The 16,519-nt window shown below is 36.8% G+C and overlaps 1 protein-coding gene across 2 annotated transcripts in view; it reads right to left on the reverse strand.

The window, feature by feature from the left end:
• Positions 1–16,519, reverse strand: part of BARD1 (BRCA1 associated RING domain 1) — a 134,353-nt gene that overhangs the window by 34,937 nt on the left and 82,897 nt on the right. For both annotated transcript variants that reach the window (XM_072617501.1, XM_072617502.1), the window contains one exon: positions 4,059–4,167. In XM_072617501.1, coding sequence (XP_072473602.1) covers positions 4,059–4,167 — 109 coding nt within the window. The remainder of the gene's footprint in view (positions 1–4,058; positions 4,168–16,519) is intronic.

Here is a 16,519-nt window from a genome sequence, read left to right on the forward strand (position 1 = left end):
CAGTCATTCCCCAATTTATGAGCATCTCTTCAATTTCTAATTCTTGGTCACCACAAAAAGAACTGATAGAAATATTTTTGTATATACAAGTCCTTCTTTTTTCCTTTGATCCCTTTGGGATACAGACCTAACACTGGCATTACTGGGTCAAAGAGTACACAGAGTTTTATTGGTCTTGGAAATAGTTCCAAACTGTTCTATATAATGGGTTAGACCAATTTACAACTCCACCAATAGTGTTAATGTTCCAATTTTTCCACATCCCCTCCAGTATTTATCACTTTTCTGTCATGTTAGTCAATCTGATGGGTGTGAAATGGTACCTCAGAGCTGTTTTAATTTGCAATTCTGTAATTAATAGGAATTTAGAGCATTTTTCTTTTGACTATTGATAGCTCTGATTTCTTCTGAAAACTGCTTATTCATATCCTTTCACCATATATCAATTGAGGAATGGCTCTTATTTTCATAATTTGACTCAATTCCTTAAATATTTAAGAGATGAAACCTTTATAGGAGAAACTTTTCCTCAGTTTCCAGCCTTTCTTCTAATTTTAGCTGCACTGGTTTTGTTTGTGTAAAATCTTTTTTATTTCATGCAATCAAAATTATCCATTTAACTTCCTGTGATCCTCCCTATCTCTTATTTGGTCATAAATTCTTCCCTTGTTCAAATATCTGACAGGCAAACCATTCTATTATCCCCTAATTTGCTCATGTTACCCTTTATGTCTAAATCATACACTGGTTTTGACCATATCTTGCTACATAGTGTGAGAGGTTGGTCTACATGTAATTTCTACCAGACTGCTTTCCAGCTTTCCCAACACTTTTTGTCAAATAGTGAATTCTGGCACCCAGAACGTGGATCTTTGGGTTTATCAAACACAAGATTACTGTGGTCCCTTACAATGTAGTATATGGTGCACCTAATCTATTTTACTGATCTATCACTCTATTTTTTATCTACTACTAGATTGTTTTAATGAATATTACTTTGTAGAATAGTTTGGAATCTGGTTCTGCGTGGCTGCTTTCCTTCAGTTTTTCTCTACTAATTTCCTTGATATATTTTGACCTTTTTTTCTTCTAGAAGAATCTTGTCATTTTTTTCCTAGCTCTATAAAATAACTATTTGGTAGTCTGATTGGTATGGCACTGAATAAGCCAATTAATGTAGGTAGTATTGTCATTTTTATTATAGACTCGGTCTACCCATGAGCAATTAATATTTCTCTAAATGATTGCATCTGTTTTTATTTGTTTGAAAAGTGCTTTGTAAATGTATTCATATAGTTGCTGGACATGTCTTGGCAGGCAGGCTCCCAACTACTTTACATGCTATCTGTAGTCATTTTAAGTAGAATTTATCTTTCTATCTCTTATATTTGGGTTATGCTGATAATGTCTAGAAACGTTCATGATTTATATGGGTTTGTTTTATATTCTGCAACTTTACCAAAATTGTTAATTGTTTCGATTAGTTTTTTAGTTGATTCTCTAAGGTTTTCTAAGTATACTACTGAATCTTATGCAAAGGGTGATGGTTTTGTTTCCTCATTGTTGCTTATTTTTATTCCTCCAATTTATTTTTCTTTTCCTATTTCTACAGATAGTATTTCTAGTATAATATTGAATAATAGCAGTGATAATGGACATCCTTGCTTCACCCCTGATTTTACTGAATAGGATTCTAGGATTGCAGATAATACTTGGTCTGGATTTTAAATAAGGTACTACTTATCATTTTAAGAAAGGTGCCATTTATTCCTATGCTTTCTAGTGTGTTTTTTAAACAGGAATGAGTGTTCTATTTTGTCAAAAAGGGTTTTCTGCACCTATATGATTTTTGTTGTTATTGTTAATGAGATGGCCAATTACAGTCAATTATGCTTGAGGTTTCTCTAATGTTGAACCAGTCCTGCATCCCTGGTATAAATCCCACCTATTCATAATATATGATCTTAGTGATATAGTGTTGTAATCCTGGACACTTATGTTTTTTCAAGGAATTTCAAGAAATAATAAATAAAAACTGCACATATCTATTAGAACCAAAAAGCAAGGTAAAGACAGAAAGACTCCACCAATCATTTCCCAAAAAAAACCTGCAAAAAGAAAAGTTATGGTAATATCAAAGCCAAACTCCAAAGTAAATCTATTGCAAGTGTCCAAACAGAAGCAGTTCAAGTACCAAAGGAGAACAATTAGGATTCCATAAAACATAAGCAGCTTTTACAAAAACTGAGGAGATATCTTAAAATACAATACCTCAAAGCAAAAACTACGGCAGCTTAGAACCAAAAATAATTTACCCTCCAAAACTGATTATAATCCTATGGTGGAAAAAAAGAATCTTCAAGAGAATCAAGAACTTTCAAACATTTTAGGAATTTAGAACCATAAATACAGAAAAATCCAGAAAGAAATTTATTTGAACATTTAGAAGGAACTTCATGATGATGTAGTGCTAATCTAGGAGGAGAGTAAGCAAATGTCCTTTTACAAAATAAATGTCTTCAAAGTGTTTTGAGGGAGTTAAATAAGAAAAAGAGGTCTTCGGGGATAGATTGGATTTCTCCTGCGGATTTAAAGAGAAGGGCAGAAGGAGGAATTCACCAACTAACTAAGGAGAAAGAAAGGGATGGAATTTGCTATTTCTCAGAATTAGAGTAGGAAATGAAATGCAGAAAATATCAGATGAACTTCCCTTATCTGAAAAGGACAAAGCAAGACTGAATACATACACACAAATTATCTGTTATAAAAATATATTCAATGTAAAAGAGAAAAAAAGATCAGATGGGATGGAAGGGGTCTTCGCTGTGTGACTTTGGGCAAGTCACTTAACTATTCTGCCTCAGTTTCCCCATTAATAAAATGGAGATAATAACTCCCTTGAGTTGCTGTGATGATAAAATGAAATATTTATATAAAGCACTTTGTAAAACTTAAAATCTTATATAGATGCTAGCTATTATCATCACTACCATTACATTATGATCATTACATTATTATTATTTTTACTATACTAGAGAGGGAAGAATTGCAAGCAAAAACAAGCTTCCTGACTCTAAAAGAGATAAAAGAAGGGAGGGAGGGGAAGGAAGGAAAAAGTAGAGAGGGAGAGGAAGAGGGGACGGGAGGGAGGGAGTAAAGGAAAGCCAACAAGTAAAATCTAAAGGGTTGTCTTATATTACCTCTTAGACAACTGGGGAATGGCTGAGCAAATTGTGGCATATGGATGTCATGGATTATTATCCTTCCATAAGAAACAAGAAAAGAGGTGATTTAAAGAATTCTGGATTATCATGAACTGATGCAAAGCAAGTGAAAAGAACTCAAAAACAATTTATATAAAGAAAACAATATTGTAAAGAAAAGCAAACTTTTAATTAATACAATGACCAACACTGGCCCAGATGACTGAGGATAGAGCATTTTGCTATTCATTTTCACTGAATATGTTTATTTTTATAAGAACTGTAAGTTTTTTCCTCACTTTTCCTTCAGTTTTTAGTTGAGGGGGGAGGAGCAGTAGGGGTTTAGTACATTTAGCAACTGTGATTTTTAAAAAGCCATTGGCACATAGTATGTGTGTGTGTGTGTGTGGGGGGGGGGGGGTTGTTTGTTTTTGTGGGGATGGGGCTGGGGAGGCAATCAGTATTAAGTGACTTGCCCAGAGTTACACACTACTAAGTGTTTGAGAGGTCCTCCTTACTCCAAGGGCAGGTGCTCTATTCACTGCGCTACCTAGCTGCCTCAAACATTTTCTTAAATGCACAAAATAGAAGAAAACTCAGCAGGAGGCACAGACAAGTAGGACAATTTTAAAAGTAATACACAGAATTTATCTTATGCTTTAAAAAAACAAGCATGAAATGAAGATTCAATTTCATACAGATTCTCTTTTCTGTGTTCTACTATGTATGAAAAATTTTTTCCTTAGTGTTTGTGAGTGGGGGATGACTTGTAGCTAAGAAATCCACAAAACACGCTGTGACCTTGGTATTCACCCAAACATTGGTAAATTTTAAAGAAATTAAATCCATACTTACTCCTGAGCAATGGCTAATTTTGTGTGTTTCACTCTCCTCAGGCAGCAACAATACGGATCTCATGGTTTCAGTCTCTGCATAATCCACAGGCCGGAGACCAAATATGTTTCTGGGAAAATAAGCACAGATGGGTTTAAGTAAATAAAATATGTGACTTGGTTCTTAACGAAATGGATGTATTTAGTGGAGTCATGTTTTCAATCTCCTTACTAATGTGTGGTTTTAACTAAAATACACAAGTCAGAATTTCACACAAGGCAGATGGATCCAGTGCCACAAGCTGCCATATTCAACAATGAAATTTCAGCAGCACGCCAAATCAAAAGATTGTACACCCTGCTCAATGTGATGCTCTACTTACATATGGATCTCTTTTTATGAATCTGTATTTTTCAGCTATGAAAAAAATATGGCTTGCTAATCATTAATCATAATCATGGGGGTGCTGTGTAGGGGGAGGGAGTTTTAATTACAGATAGAAACCATTCCATGTACGACAAGCTCTATGCAAACAAATATACAAATGATATAAATTCATAAGCCAGGCACTTAAATTTATCAGATGCACAATTTTTCTACATTACACAAAAATAATCAAATAAAACAGTGACCAGGCTACTTCTTAAAAATTAACTAATTTAATTTAACTTATTAAATTAATTGACTTAACTCTTTATAGTCCATTATAAATCAGGGATTTTTACTGCACTGAGCAAAAGGGCAAATGTGGGTCAGAGATGGATATGAATCATACTTTAAATTATATAAATTAAGTCCTGAGAGCCACAGACTTTAAGGCTGGAAGGAATTTAGAGATTATCCTGGCTCAACTCCATTTCATTTCTGAGATGAGTGAATGGAGGCTTAGAATCATTCAATAAGCATTTATTAAGCACTTACTATAGCTATCTGCAAATTGACATGAATACAAAAAGGGGCAAAATTACATTGTAATGGAGGGCACCACAGTGCAGAGAGTCCAGGACTGGAATTACAAAGATTCAGCTTCCTGAATTCAAATCTAGCTTCATACACTTCCTAGCTATATGACCCTGGGCAATCATTTCACCTTGTTTGCCTCAGTTTCTTCAAGTGTAAAATGAATATATACATGATACAAACAGAGTAGACAGAAGATAACCTTAGAGAGAGAGGAAAAAAGAAATAAAGCAGAAGGTGGTTTTTAAGGTGAACCCTGAAAGAAGCTTTAAATTCTGGAAATGGTGATAAGAAGGGAGAGCAAACCAGGTATGGGGGACAGGCAGGACCAAGGCAGAGAGCTAAAGAATTCTGGATTATCATGAACTGATGCAAAGCAAGTAAAAAGAACTCAAAAACAATTTGTATAAAAAGTCCTGTGTCGACAAGCATTCTAGCCTACATATGGCTTGTTTTGTCACAATAACAAGCCATAAAGCACACAACCCTTCTATTAATCAATTTAGACAGAGTGTCCCAAAAGTTTTAGTGTCTTGTAAAATTTATTAATGCTTTAATAAGCTTTAATTGTGAGCTTAAACTTTATCAGTATTTAGTCTCTTATATGCAGCTATTAGATAAATATGCAAATGTATAACCACAGAGATATATATATACAAAATTCATCTGTACTTAAATATGACTAGGGAACTAAAGTCTCTGAAATTCTTCATATCTTATAGGGTATCCCAAAAGTCTCAGGAAAGTTTTAAGCTTATTAAAACTCATTTTATTAACTTATTACATTATTTTAGGTTTAAAGTTCAGTAAAGTTTTTGGGGAGACCCTATGGATGTGAAGAGGGCAGGTAGAGGGCACCACAGTGCAGAGAGTCCAGGACTGGAATCACAAAGATTCAGCTTCCTGAATTCAAATCTGGCTTCATACACTTCCTAGCTGTATGACCCTGGGCAATCATTTCACCTTGTTTGCCTCAGTTTCTTCAAGTGTAAAATGAGCTTGAGAAAGAAATGGCAAACACCACTCCAGTATCTTTGCTAAGGAAACCCAAAATATAGTCATGAAGAGTAGGACATACTAAGCCACAAAGATTTGAAAAGTTCCAGTCACTCTAGTATACAAGTCATATTCAAATGAAGTTGCATTTTATATGTGTATATGTAATATATAAAGTAACAGTTGCTTGTAATGGACTAAACATTGATAAAGTTTAAGCTCGCAATTAATACTGTGCCACCATAGTTAATGAGCTTAGAATTTATCTTTGGGGTCATGGAATAAAAGTATCTCTACATATGTCTATGATATAAAAATGTCTAACTGCAGCAAATCTAATTTACCCTGTAACTGAATGAAATGTCTTCCTTCTTTCTAAAAGCTAAGTGACTCCTTTTCCCATTCTAGGTTCTCTCCTACCTATATTCCACTCCTTCCTTCCTTCTTTCCTTCTCACCATCTCACATCAGGAAACAGAAATCTGGCATGAAGGATAAATAATCATTATTCCAAGTTTCAAACTAAACAAGATTAAAAGCTGAGAAAAAATTTAAAAACAAAATGAACAATAAAATAGCTTTGTTAAATTATCATGCCACCAGAAATTCACTGTACAAACCTAGATTACAGAGACTATAACTTCTAACTCTATTGTACAGATGAGGAAGCTGAGGGCCAGGAAGTTAAGGCAGTGTCAGAGATGACAGAATTCTGATCCACAGTCAAAGCTTCTTGAAGAAATAAAACTTTGTGTCATTGAATAAATGATAACAAGGTGACATTCGGAGGAGAATTTCTTCCAGTAAGGAGAAAACACTAAGTAAACACTTTGGTTGCACACCAAAGACTCACAGCATCACTTGAATTCCTATCATTGGCTAGGCCAGTTCATGAATCAAAAATAACCCTAACTCAGAAGATATTTAGCTCTGAAGAAACTGAAAATAAAACAAAGAGTAGTCCTGTAATCTCTATTTAGTATCCTTTAGCATTCAAAGCTCATGTGGCCTCCAGGCTCATGGATCTTTTCTCTTGGATTCCATATGACTGTTGGCCATCCTCACTCAATTCACTGAACTGCTGACTTGGCTCTTCACTATTGCTAATGAGCCGGGAGATGGCACATTACAAATGCTTCAGATTAAAAGATAATTGGACAAACCTCAGACTGGCATCATGGGAAACCTAACCTATTAAACACCGTCATGGGGTTCCTACATTGTTATGTACCATCAGGAAAAGAATTTGGCATCTAAGGAGAAGCATCTTTAAATCAAGCTGCTAAAAAAAAAAAAAAGTAATCCTTCAATTCAATTTAGCCAGAGAAAGAAAAATGTCCTTTACTCTACCTCACTATTGACTAAGTCATGAAACGCTCCAACTTCAAAGAATCTGTGATCTCATTTCTCAAAGTACAACAGTGCAGACCACAACCCCATCATGTCTTCTGACTCTGGGCAATTTTCACCTATGTTCTCTGATAAATCCTCCAAAGGGCCACCCAACATCCTGGAGACCTTCCTCAAGTTTAAGAGACAGAAAAATAATTGATTACTAGAGTGGAAGTCACTTCAGCAAGAGTTGTTTACAAAAAGTCACATCATGGACTCTTTAGAGTCAAAGTCAAATTTAATATGATAGAAGAGAAAGGTTAAAAATGAGAAGACAATGAAAATAATGATTCCAACCTGATGGTGAAAGCAAGTTTTACTATCTCCTGTATCTAGGACAGTGCTTTGCGTATACATATGCTTACATATTTCATCTGTGAATTCAATAGTGAAGGAGTCTATTGGTCAGAATAATGACTCTCCTGCACTATGGGGTCTTTCCTTGAAGAGACCAGTTCCTACGAAGTCACCACTGGTCAGATTAATTTTGCTTAGTGGTCATAAAATACATAGTATGTCAATAGCCTGTGGTGAGACCTCAACTCAAGTGATCCTATGTCTGGGGCCAACTCTGTGTTTAATACAGGGATTATTCACTTTCCTCTGTATCACAGACCTCCTTTGGCTGTTCGGTGAAATCTATGGACCTCTTCTCAAAGTAACGTTTTTAAATGGATAAAACAAAATATATAGGATTACAAAGGAAACCAATCCTACTGAAATAGAATTATTAAAATAAAAAAACCAAATTAACGGATTGTTGTTCTGTCATTTTTTACATTTTGGAGAAATGTCTGGAATACATGTTCTCTGTGGGTCACCTTAAACTGTTGTCAAGTGACTAGGTCAACTCTTTTCCTGATTTTTTTTTTCCCCTTTCAGTCCAGACCAGTGATTGACCTGAAACACTAGATAGTCCCTTTTAGGAAATGACATCTACCAATGCCAATCTGTCACTCTTCTGCTCCTTAGTAATATGGCAGGGGTTCAGATAATAAATATTGGTGGGGGAAGGGAAAAGTGGGAAGGCTTTGAACCCTGATCTTCCTAAATCTTTCTATAGCTTGACTCCTCACCTCATTAGCATGTCTTTGAGACCTCCCAAATTTCTCCTCCCAAACTCAATCTAATTTCCACTTTTCCACGTCTCTTTCTGCTCCTACACAAATTTCTCCTACACGTACTAGAAACTTGAGAAGAAAAATGAGACATCACCACACATGCCTCATAAATAATATCACTGGATATGAGAGCAAGAAGGTGGTGCCTTAGCATCCATGCATCCATCCATCCATCCATCTATCCATTCATCTGGGCAATTTTGGTCAACTTGCCCTTCAAATCTCCCTCTGTTAATCATAACTTCAGTTGCTGCCTAATCACCCTAGCACCAGACGGCAGGTTGGAGCAGGGGCAGGAATCCCAGAAGGCAGTCAGACTCTGTTCTGCTCAGTGTCTTTTGTCCACTCTTAAGCAAACAATGGCTAGAGCAGGACTGTCTGAGCAGCTCTCCCTCATCCCTTCCCACACCTGTTTGTCAGACTTCTCAGTGCTTTACATAAATGCTGAAAAATAAGGGTGACAATGTACATTGACGGAGTACTTTATAAGGGAGTCACAAAATGCCTGTATTACAACCACCCTTTGAAGGTAGGTGGTACTGATATTATTCCCATTTTACAGTTGAGGAAATGGAGGCTCAGAGATTCTAGAACTTAAATCATTGTCACATAGCTATGAAATGTATCACAACCAGGATTCAAACTCAGGTCTCCTGGTTTCATGTCCTATGACCTTTCTACTATACAACAGAAAGGGGTGGGGGACAGAATAAATATTTACTAAACATGTACTGTGAGCAGACACTGGGCTTAATGCTTTACAAATATTACCTCATTCAATCCTCACCACAACCTTGGGAGATAATTATCATCATGATCCCCTTTTCATGGCTAAAGAAACTGAGGCAAACAGAAGTTAAGTGATTCGCCCAGGATCATATACCTAGAAAGTGAACTCAGATCTCCTGACTTGAGGTCCCATAATCATTCTATTACATCACAGAAAGAGAGGAAGAGGAATAAGAATTTTTTAAACATCTATTATGTACCAGACATTGGCTTTGATGTTTTACAAATATCACCTCACTCAATCCCCATGAGAATTCTGGGAGGTTAAATGCTTTTATAACCCCATTTTACAGTTGAAAAAACTGAAGCAGGCAGACATTAAGTGACTCACCCAGGGTCACACAGCTAAGAAGCAGCTGAGGCTGAACTGGAAGTCGGGTCTTCCTGACTCTGCAAGCCCAGGTCTCTATCCACTAGCCCAAGATGACTGGTTGTGAGCATCAGACTTAGAGGCACATTTTGGTAGAAGGGATGGTATTTGAGTTTGAGAGGGTGGTGTATGCCTTAAAGAAGAAATAACAAGCTTTGTGGGGACAACAAATAGATGAGCTGAGTGAGCAGGGTCGGTCTGTGTGGGCTGATAATGAGAAATCATGCTGTTGAGATGTCCAGAGCAGATGGCTTGGAGTCTAAGCAACAGCTTAGATACTACAGGCTTGTGTGTAGGGGGGATGATATACTACAAACAAGCAGTCATTTTTCAAGTAGGATTACTCGAACTGTGAATAGGATGGATGGATGGAGTAACTGGAGCTCAGTGGATCAGCTGAGAAAAGGAGGGGGGAGTGGGGACATAAGGCATGGGTAGCTGCTTGGTGTGTGTGGTCTTTGGTACAAGGCAAGGGTTCTGAAATCATTTTGGGTCATGAATTCCTTTAGAGATCTAGTCAAATCTATGGATCTCTCTTCAGACTAATGTTTCATTATCTACATTTATAATTAAGAGAAATGTTAAATTCCAATTAGAGATTAGGGAAAATAAAGACAAGTCTTTTTTTCTCCCATCCAAGTTCACAAGCCCTACACAAACCTAGATTATAGATTTAGAACATGGGGACCTCAGAGATTGTTTAGCTCAACCCCACCCTCATTTCAAGGATGAGGAAAGCTTAGACCCAGGGTGGTTAAATGATTTGCTCAAAGTCACGTGGGCAGCATCACTGCCTTGTAACTCTGGTGATGTCAATAAATTAAGTGAAATACAACTAATATGGCAATATGTCTTGCATGACTGCACATGTATAACCTTGATCAAACTTTTTGCCTTTTCAATGATGGGAGAAAATTTGGAACTCAAAATTGCAAAAAAACCCAAAAAAACAAAACAAAGGTTAAAAATGATTTCTTACATGTAATTGGGGAAAAAAATATAATTTTTAAAAAAAATTAAGTGAAATAAAACATCTCAAAAACTTTTCATATAGTATCCTGGATGTAGAGATGCAAGAGACTTTACACAGCTGGGTGGTACAATGGATCAAGGGTCAGGGCTGGAGTCAGGAACATCCAAGTTCAAATGCACCTCAGAGACTTACTAGCCAAGTAATCCTGGGTAAATCACTTAATCTCTGCCTGTCTCAGTTTTTTCAACTCAGTACTCACCTCCTAGAGCTGTTGTGAGGAATAAATGAGATATGCGTAACATGAGCCTGACAATACATGCTTGTTCTGCTTCTTTAAGAGAGGCCCATTTAATTCAAAGACCTCATTTTACAGATAAGAAAATTAAGGCCCAGAATAGTTAAGTGACTGAATGCCCAAGGTCACACAGGTAATCAAATCTCAAGATTATCTGAATTTTTTTTTTTTGGAGATACTGAATTTAGATGTCAAACTGCTTAGAATTCACACCCAGCAATGCCTTTTACATGTAGCATTCTGAAGATCTCATATCTATTAATGCATTTTTTAAAAGAAATCCTCTGACTATTCAAAAGATTTCACTTAGATTACATATGACTCAGATTTTAAAAGCTGCATTAGAAAGAATAGTGCCTGTCAGGATTTAAAATTTTACTCCTAAGTTACTGGGGAGAACTGGCTCACGTTCTTTATGGTTATGGCTTGGTGGTATATTTTTATAAAAATGCTCCCTGAAGCCCCCTCTTCGATTTCTCCCTTTCCATCTTTTAATATCCCTGACATACTGCCATTCCAAATGATCATTAATAACCTAGCTGGAATAAAAGCTTGATTCACAAACTTCAAGGCAGAAGGAAGATTGGAGGTCATCTAGTACAAGCCTAGCACCGTACAGATGAGGAAACTGAAAGACCAAGAAGGGCAGTGATTGTGCCCAAGGACACATAGCCAATTAATGACAGAGTTAGGGATTTCAACCCAAGACCTCCAATGTTCATCCTAGTACCGTCTGGCTCTTAGTCATTGTTCTGAGTCTTAAAACAAATCAGCTAATAAATCTGTCTTCTATTTGTAGTTGGATTCTCATATGAAAATGTTAAGAAGAAAAAAAAAAGAAAACCCCAACCCTTGAAGAGTTATCTTTCTTACTGCTTCACAAACTTTCAATAGTCAAGCTGGGCTACTCATCCTCCTTTGGTGTCTACCTGCCACCTAATGCTCACCTGTGACTCCAAGAAGCTGTAGCATACAAAGTAGCCAGATGGCCAGGTAAGCCATCTCTGTAGATGTGTTAAACCAGGTTGAGAGTAACCAATAGGCTTCAAAGCCGTTGCTGAGTTAGGAGGGTTTCTACCCTAAACATATGAAGATTTCCCCTAGCAGAATGGACAGATGAGAATGATTTGTTCCAATGGCCACAAAGGCACCTAAAGCAGGAGTTGTGGAGTGCTTAAGTCAAATACTGAAGATGCCTAAGTCATCCAATGAATCCCAAGCCATCGCCAGTTCTCCTGACTTTTGTCTTGCCAGTGGACTTCAATAACTTCGGAAGAGAGGGTAAGACTGACTACTTTGTGCAACTCTGCCTCACTTAAATCCAAGAGATGCCTAAGTCAAGACATCACTCCATATCATTGACCCTCTTCGAAAATGAAGGACAGATGACAATAAAGACAGAAGTATCAGACAGAGTTCAAATGGGGTGATTCCGCAGTGAATGATGATGAAAACAATGGTAAATGTTGAGAGAGATCTATTCTCTTGTTCTCATGTTGATACCTTTTTAGTTTCGGCTCTAAATGCTTGTGTCCATTGTTTTTGTCTTCTCTGTATTCCTTAATATAAATTTTTTGTTGTTTGAAAGTGTCCAAAGTTTTCATCACCATTAAATAACTCAAGAGCTATGACTTAATCAATGAAAATAATGTTACAGAAGATGCATTACCATTTGCCTGGATGCTGTGCCCTAGACTGACCTGCAACTAAACCCTCATCTCTATCAGTGACTTCCTTCTATTAGAACCTGAGTTCTTTGAGTACTCAAGGTCATTCTTGTTATTGTTCCCTCTGCTTGGTTCCAACCTTGGTTGCTTGGTTCCTGCCTCCCCCAGGATAAGCTAATCACCTAAAATCTCATCACCAAGTAGATGACTCAGTCTTTGATACTCAAAACCTTCTCAATTCCCTCTCAGTTTACCTCTCCATTCTGACTGGAGGGTGAAGTAATAACCCCCTCCCAAAGTCTTTCTTTACAGAGGGCTCAGAAGTTTGTAGGTGTCTTTCCATTTTCCAGGTATCTCTTGTTCTGCTTGGTTTCCACTCCAGAGAACATGCTGGGTACAAAAGCTTTCCTTTACAGAGGGCTCAGAACTTTGCAGGTAGCTCCCCATTTTCCATCAGAGGCTCTGCTTGGTTTCCACTCCAGAGAACATCATGTCCTTATGCTGGGCACACCACCCCACACACACACTTTTCAGCTGCCTTTTGCGTTTTGTCTTCCCTTATTATACTGTAAGCTCCTTAAGGGCAGGGACTATCTTTTTCTTATTTGTATCCCCAGCCCTTGGCACAGTGCTTGGTACACAGTAGGCATTTACTAAAAATTTACTGAATTCAATTAATTTTAATTATTTATATCCCCAAAACTTAATATGGTACTTTTAATACAGTAAATGCTTAAAAGAAGTTTTTCCATTCATTCACTAATTCATGGGATTCATGCACGTCTAAGGTGAAACAGGAGATAAGTGATTTGCTGACAGTTAACTCAGAGAGTTGGTAAAGACTTGGTGTGCAGAAGGAGAGCAAACAGAGAAAGGCCTATTAAGAAAGCACCCTTGGGATTCAGTTTGAGAAACTGCTGCCAACCTCTCAGGAACCATTTGTTGTCAGGTCTCCACTGCCCTTAGCAGAAATCATCACAATTATCCCATATCCTCTCACCTAATTCTTTTCTTTGTATTCATTTTAAACTTAAATACAAAAAGACAAAAACAAAAACAAAAAAAGAATACTTCCATGTACAAAGCACAACATAGAGGATTCAGTATAAAATAATGCATTTCCATTTCAGACCATTTACTTATTTTGAAAAAACTATAATACTACATATTTTCAAAACTATCCTTCTTTTCTGTGCTTCCTTCTAAGTTTTCTTTTGTCCTCTGCACTTCTTATTTTTTTCTCCCTCCCTCCATGGCCCACCTTAGAAAACTCTATAATTAAACACACACATACATACACGTATGTATGTGTGTACATGTATGATATATTTTATGTGTATGTATGTCTCTCTATGTGTATGTGTGTGTGTGTGTGTATATACACATATATATATGTATATATTCATACTATACATACTTCCAGTTACTAGTTCTTTCTCTGGAGGTGGACAGCATCTTCCTTCATAGGTCCTTTGGAGTTAGTTTGAGTATTATGATATCTAGGATAAATCAGTCACTCAAAGTCATTCTTAGGAGAATATTTCTGTTACTAGGCACACCCTTCTCTCGGTACTGCTCATTTCACTTTTCATTATTTCATACCTCTCACCTAATTCTACTGGTAAAATGTGTGCCCCAAAGGGGCTGAAGAACTGAATGAGTCAGCACTCTGCTTTGGTGATTCATCACAGCATTATCATATCCTACAGACAGAATCTATGAGATGGGAAAAGGCTCCTCTCCAAACTGTGTGAGGCTGAAAGAATCTGGAGGTTGGGGGCAACCACAAAAACTAAATAAGGGTGACGTGATATGAGGGAGACAATGGAGGTAGGCAAAGGAGAGGTTCAATGGCCAAGTGGAGGTTGTTAGAATATTCTGAGAAGCAGATTTTACCTTAAAGAAAACATACCAAGTAAAAAAGGGGCCTTCTACTGCTCTCCTTAAAGACAGCAAACACAATTTCCCATAAATCCTAAGGGTAGCAAAAGCTCACGTATCCAGAGTCTTCTGCTATATCGTTAAGTTTTCTAGAAGCACAGCAGTTAGATGGCATAATGGATAGAACACTAGAACTGGAGTCAAGAAAACCTGAGTTCAAGTCCTGCCTAAGACACTTATGAGCTCTATAACCTTGGGAAAGTGGCAAAGATCTCTTTGGAGCTTCAGTTTCCTTATCTGCAAAATGAGGTTAATAGTTATACCAACCTCACAAAGTTGTTGCTCAAATGAGATAATATCTGTAATATGCCTTGCAAACTTTAAGGCACTATATAAATGTCAGCTCTTACTATTAGAATCCTGGTTCAATAAGGGAATATTAAGCAAGTAAATATAACATAGTATGAGCTACGTAGTACAGTGGATAGAATGGAAAGCCTGAAGTGAGGGAGAGCCAAATTCAAATCCAGCCTCAGGTACTTTACTAGCTGTGTATCCCTGGGCAACCCACCTAACTTCTATTTGACTCAGCTTCCTCCTCTGCAAAAATGAGGATAATAATAGCATCAATCTCCTAGGGCTGTTGTGAGGATCACGTAAGATAAGTGCAAAGTGACACAGAGAAGGTACTAGATACATGTTAGATAAATTGCTATCATCATCATCATCAATTTTATTAACAATATTCTTGGGGATGTTTTTAGTATTTTACTTTGCCCTTTTATTTGCTCATTTAAAAATTATTTTTCTAAAATGGCATTATACCCAGGACTATTCCATATGCACTAATTCTTACACTGAAGTTAGAAAAGTTAATGCTTTCTCTTTTCTTTGCTCTAAATTTTTAAATGAGACATTAATTAAAATGTTAGTAATAACCTACAGGCAGCAGATATGTTAATGTCTTTGGTATGCTTTAAAAAACAGTGACATTATTTTCATTTCTGAGGGGGGAAAATTCCCCCCTTCCCTCTGCCCAAGCCAGAATTCAGGTATTCATGTAGACATAACACAATAATAAATTTAGCTATTCTACCATTTGCCTACAGCAGAAAAATAATGACAGAGGAAGAATTATGTCAGGAGGGTAAGGCACTCCAACCTCTCAAATGTTACAGAGGAGAAAAAAACACATGTAAGGACGGAAATTAGCAGGTAACAAAGACAATATATTTCAAATCATAAGAAAGAATCAAGGCTATTTTATAATACAGGAGGTTAATAAGCCAGATAATTCAATGATCTAGTTTCAATTATTCTTCAGAAACATAAGGAGGCAGCAGAGTGAGAAATGAATAATATGCATATTGATCCCAATAGTTTAGATTAAAATATTAAAAGATCAGAATTTTTTTATAACTGACATTTACATAGCACTTTACGTTTTACAGGGTCATTTTTTTCCCCTTAAATATTACTTCATTTTATCCTCACAACAACTCTGGGAGGTAAGTACTAACATTGTCCTCATTTTACAGATGAGGAAATTGAGGCAGAGCTTAACTGACTTGCCCAGGGTCCCAGAGCTACCAAGTTTCTGGAGTTAGATGTGAACTCAGGTTTTCCTGACTCTAGGTTCAGCATTCCATCCGCTGTGATGATCAATCTCGTTTCCAGAACACTGGTGATGAAATACTCATCTTTCCTCTCAGTGGAGGCCTGGTGCCCTTATAGAATGTTGTGTACAGTGTTAGACACAATCTCTGTTTGGGTAAGTTTACTGAATTTTTCTTTGCTGGAAAGGAGAGCTAGGGGCAGGAGATGTATCTGAAAATTGACTTGTAAAAAATAAAAAGATAAGTAAAACATATATTTAAGAGTGAGTAATAATAGAATGAAATGGCCTGGGACTGGTATAAAAACTCTCAATCAATAAACACTTATTTAAACATTTTTATCTTCTAGACACTATATGTTAAATCCTGGGGATAAAAATAGAAAAAACCAACAATACCTGTCCTCAAGGAGCTTATATTCTG

Source organism: Notamacropus eugenii, chromosome 6, assembly GCF_028372415.1.
Source record: "Notamacropus eugenii isolate mMacEug1 chromosome 6, mMacEug1.pri_v2, whole genome shotgun sequence".
Classification (NCBI taxonomy): domain Eukaryota; kingdom Metazoa; phylum Chordata; class Mammalia; order Diprotodontia; family Macropodidae; genus Notamacropus; species Notamacropus eugenii.